Below are 4,901 nucleotides of genomic sequence, written 5' to 3'. Positions count from 1 at the left end.
TTCGATTCTGTCGGTTATATACCAAAATATACAATCAAACGGTTGGGGTAGATTTGCCTAAATCATAAACCGTCTGTTTCGGTTTATTGATTGGTTCGTTTGATGATCGGTTTCGGTCGGTTATTTGATTTGCTCGGTTTTAAAAAATAACTAAACTTAAAATTTGCAAAACAGTCAAATTTTCTTTATAAAATTTAAATTTATGGAAGACGTTGTGTTAGATACTGATTTTTTTTAAACCTTTTTACAAACTACAAACTACAACAAAAACATAAAAGAAGAACAATCATTAATTATTTTTAACTTAAAATATTTTGAGAAATAAAAAGTTTATATGCAAATAAATGAAAATAAAGATTAAAAGTCTTTGCTTATCTCTCATCCATACAAAAATCCAAACCCAGAAATATAATGTATCGGTTCGGTCGGTCAGTGGTTTGATTTAAAAAACAATAAACCGACAAACCGAATCAAAAGACTTCAGTTCAAGTTATTTCAGACCGTCAGTTTTTCGGTTGATCAAATCAGTTTGATTTCGGTTTGGTTTCAGGCGATTTGGTTGGTTCCAAACGGTTAGATCGGTTACTTACCGGTCTAGTTTATGACCAGATTCATTACCATGTCACATTGAAGCTTTATGATTATTTAAGAAAAAAATATTTTTTTTGCTTACACTGTTTTCTTTCTTATTTATCAATAAATAAATGATTCATTATTTTCTCAGAAAAATATATATATAAGGTAAATAATAGTATAAGACAAAATAGCCCTCAACGTTTAAAATCTGTTCAAAATAGCTCCTAAGTATAGATTATTCAAAATTGATCTAAATCAAATTTAAAAATTTATATTATATATATATATAATATGAAAATTAGTTCCATTGAAATAGTTCTAAGTTCATGTTGATTATATTTATAATACCAATTTAACTATAAACACTAAACAAGGCTTTAATTGTAAAAGAAAGCCAATAAATAACTTTTTAATCTATTTGTGAATTTGAAAGAGAAATTATCCATCTTCAATTTTGGGACTTTTGGTATTGGGCTCATATAAAATAACTTTCTTAATCTATTTGTGAATTTGAAAGAGAAATTATCCATCTTAAAAAATAATTCTTGGGATGTATTTCATTTCAAGATAAAATTTGATTAAACATATATTTATAATAGAACCCTTATTAGCATAAGATTTGCGAATTAGCTTCTTCACTTCTGAAGTTAGAATCCAAAATGATTTTATGTTTTTCATTCCACTTCAATGTTTAATTAAATTATCCATATTTTACATTAACTAATGATGTGTTAAACCCTAAAACACGACACAATTATATTTTACATTAACTAATGATTTGTTAAAAGCTAAAAACACGACACAATCATAATCAACGATTGTGTTCTCAGGATGAGAATAAATGATGAACAACAACTATCTATTTTGTGAATATTTACATGTAAGGATTCCATTTTCAACCAACATACAGAATGAAGTTTTGGTACCTTCAAGGGAATCCATTTAAGGAACAAAGAAGATAAAAGCAAGTTTTAAAAAAACGAAAAGAGTTGTACATAATAATCTGAGCAACTTTAATCCTTAATTCAGGCAAAAAAAAACCCGAAAAATGTGTTAGTACACAAAGCATGAACTAAGACATTGATATCTCTATCGTTTCTGTGAAATAATTGCATTAGACAGAATAGACTTTATTATCAAGATTTCATGTTTTTTGTTGATAAACATTTTCATTGATCGTTACACCTGGACCATAAATTAGGCGACATCGGTCATGGAACGACCCGACAAGCCGAGAGACCACTTCCTTGAAGAACATTGTCGCCATCTGCCAACCAAAACTCAACCATTAGGTTTCTTCAAACCAGTTCTAAGAAATTATATTATAGAAAGATGTGCAAACAATATGTGATATTAAGTTCATTCTGCTTGTTGTAACTGTTAATCTAAAATCACTGATTAATTCAATAAACTATGAAGGAAGATCATACATCAGTACTTTCCTAGATAACACGGACTTCAGTTTATTCAACATTTATTTTTCAAACTTACACATTTGCACATAAAAATTCAGCATTCAAATAACACTTATTTGCAGGAAGAAAAAGAAGCAAACTAGAGAAAGGCTTCAAAGTTCATTACCTGTCGATAGAGAGGCGACTGGAACTTAAAATCTACCAAGAAATAAATGTTGCAAGTTCCAGGAACAGGTCCCGGGCTAAACTCCCATACATTTATTAGATGGTCGAAAAGATTGCTTTGTGATACAGTTGTCTGGAATTAAAAAAAAAATGTGAGAAATCAACAATACTCTTAAAACCATGTCAAATATAAGAAATGGTATTCCATTCAAGATAAACCTAATATGTAATGGATATTTTTCAAATCTTTACATTCTTCAAAACAATTACACCCGTTTTTTGGGAGATGCAATTTGCACATTGATTGTGTGAAACATGGATTGTGGACTCTATTCGAAAACACTTGCTACTTGTATATCTAGGTTCAGATGAGAAACAGACAATAAATGTATGGATTTATGTATGACAAAGTTTAATTTCAAATAACCCACTAGGGTAACTCAAATGTCAGGAGTCAGTGTCTAAGAAACCAAATGTCACGGGATTGATTTCCACCTAGAATGCCTTAAGTTGAAGTGAGGTCATGATTGTGGGGGTCATACAAACTTCATAAAATAAAAAAAGTTTAGTTTCCAAACATAATCTCAATCTAGTTCTTGTGGACTGAAGATTATGGATATCGCAAGGGCCAACTTGATTCTCTTCCCCAAGGATCCCAGATGAGGAAACCCTAGGACAGCCCATAATCTATAGGGATATAAATCAATTCAAAATCTCTAAGTATTAATTTTAGAATTTGTTAACAACAATTTAGTTTCCAAACATAATTTCAACCAGATACAGTTTAAAATTCAGGATTAATCCAAGTGTTTCTAAATGGGTTAAACCCTTAGTCAATTCCAATTAGGCATGGATTTCAATAACAACATCAAACAGTAAGACAACGAATAAACTTCAGACTGAAATGCAAATTAACTAGATATGGTTTTCATGTGAAGCACAAGATAACAATACCTTAACAGATTTTGGCTTGATTAGTTCCACATGAGACACATAGCTTTCAACAAGAAACTTAAAACCAATCTCTAATTCAGCATCAACGACCCATCTGGAAATTTTCGAACGATATCAGATCTTTGACACCACGGAAGAAATCTTCATACATATCAACAGCAGCAACAACTGCATATAATTGTTCTTGAGAGTATCTGAGCATCAAAACAACAATCATTTGACATAAACAACAATCATTTGACATAAACAACAATCTTAACTTCAGAATCATAGAATCATCAAATTGCAATTTTTAAGAAGAACATGAAGAAGGAAGCTTATTACCCCATAACACGTCTCTCTTCATATACCTTTGACAGAACATTACCCTCTTCACCATCTCCACATCCGAGAAAACCCCTTCTCTGAATCGCATTACCATTACAGCAACGTCCCAAGAACGACTTCAAATCTCGATTAGAGTTAATATCATTATTAACCTGAAATTCCCCAATCGCCGGAAGGCTACGCAAGCGCCTTAGCGATCCTAAACGACCATCTTTAGGAGAAAACCCTAGCAATTGCTTTCCCCCATTCGACCTCAAAATCAGCCGCTCAGCAGCGGAGAAAAAAGACCGCATTATAGACAAATTCAATTCTGAATGGCCGCAAACAATACAAATCACAGAATTAGGGCTTGAATTGATATATTTTTCTGGGATAAGTCCCAAAACACAAATTGTGTTTCTCTTCTCTAATAGTTGGTTTCAATTTGATGGTAAAGATATGAATGAAATCCACCACCGCCCGTCGATTCTGGAGGAAAAGAAATCACAAGAAACGAGATTTTGGCTCTAAACCAGGAAATAAGTTATAGAAGAAATCGATGAGAGGAATCCGAAATAGTCTAGGCTTGACCCATTTGAAGAATTGTTTATATGTGTGAATCATCTACACTTTTGTAAAGATCCAATTTTTAAAGCAATATTTGGATTACACAATAAATAAGTTCAAGAAAAATCAAATTATTTTAAAGTAAAATTGGACTAATTAAAGTCCTATTTGTATACTACTTCAAAATTATTACAATATACACATATGTTATAATATTAAAATATGGTCAATATTATGAACATAAAATTAATATTATAAAAATTGTCACCATAGAAAATCAAATGATATTGTGTTATTTTCTTAATTATATATAAAATAAATAAAATACATTATTTCACATTTTTTAGTTTTAGACCTATCATACATATTTTTAAACAAAATATCAATATTTAAAAAACAATAATAATTTTTTAACTAGATTCAATGTATATGTTTGAACTATCTTTTTTAAGTATAAAAATGAATAAGTCTCAATGTTTAATTTTTTAAAAATAATTTGCACATGCTGTTCATTCACTTAAATGAGGATTAATTTCAAAATATATATATATATATATATATATATATATATATATATATATATATATATTCAAATTCGTATTAAATAAATTATTTTTAATTTTAATTTTTATAAATTTTTAAATTATTTTTCAATCTAACATTAAATATAAGACTTTAATTATTAGTTTAACTAGCATAGAAGATAAATAAAATTTACATTTACAAAATTAAAATAAACAATATTCACCTCTTTGTCGTCGTCGTCATCATCATTTTCATCACCTTCATCATCTTTTACGTCGACAATATCTATGGTCTGAATATGTTAAATGAGGAGCTTCAATGGTTGGGACAATCTAGTGGTCATCTTACTCCTCTCATTCAGCGTTGTTTTTATTATTATTCAGCAAAAAAGAA

General features: G+C 29.5%; 1 protein-coding gene across 1 annotated transcript; it reads right to left on the bottom strand.

The window, feature by feature from the left end:
- Positions 1–1,565: 1,565 nt before the first annotated feature.
- Positions 1,566–4,032, bottom strand: LOC124926560 (coenzyme Q-binding protein COQ10 homolog, mitochondrial). Its single transcript, XM_047466809.1, is given in 6 exon segments — positions 1,566–1,843; positions 2,158–2,289; positions 3,111–3,196; positions 3,199–3,246; positions 3,249–3,304; positions 3,435–4,032. Coding segments are annotated over 6 exon segments (741 nt in total). The 5' UTR covers positions 3,731–4,032; the 3' UTR covers positions 1,566–1,720.
- Between the last annotated feature and the right edge of the window lie 869 nt (positions 4,033–4,901).

Source organism: Impatiens glandulifera, chromosome 2, assembly GCF_907164915.1.
Source record: "Impatiens glandulifera chromosome 2, dImpGla2.1, whole genome shotgun sequence".
Lineage (NCBI taxonomy): Eukaryota > Viridiplantae > Streptophyta > Magnoliopsida > Ericales > Balsaminaceae > Impatiens > Impatiens glandulifera.
The sequence above is the reverse complement of the archived record's forward strand: the minus strand, read 5'-3'. Positions and strand labels throughout refer to the sequence as shown.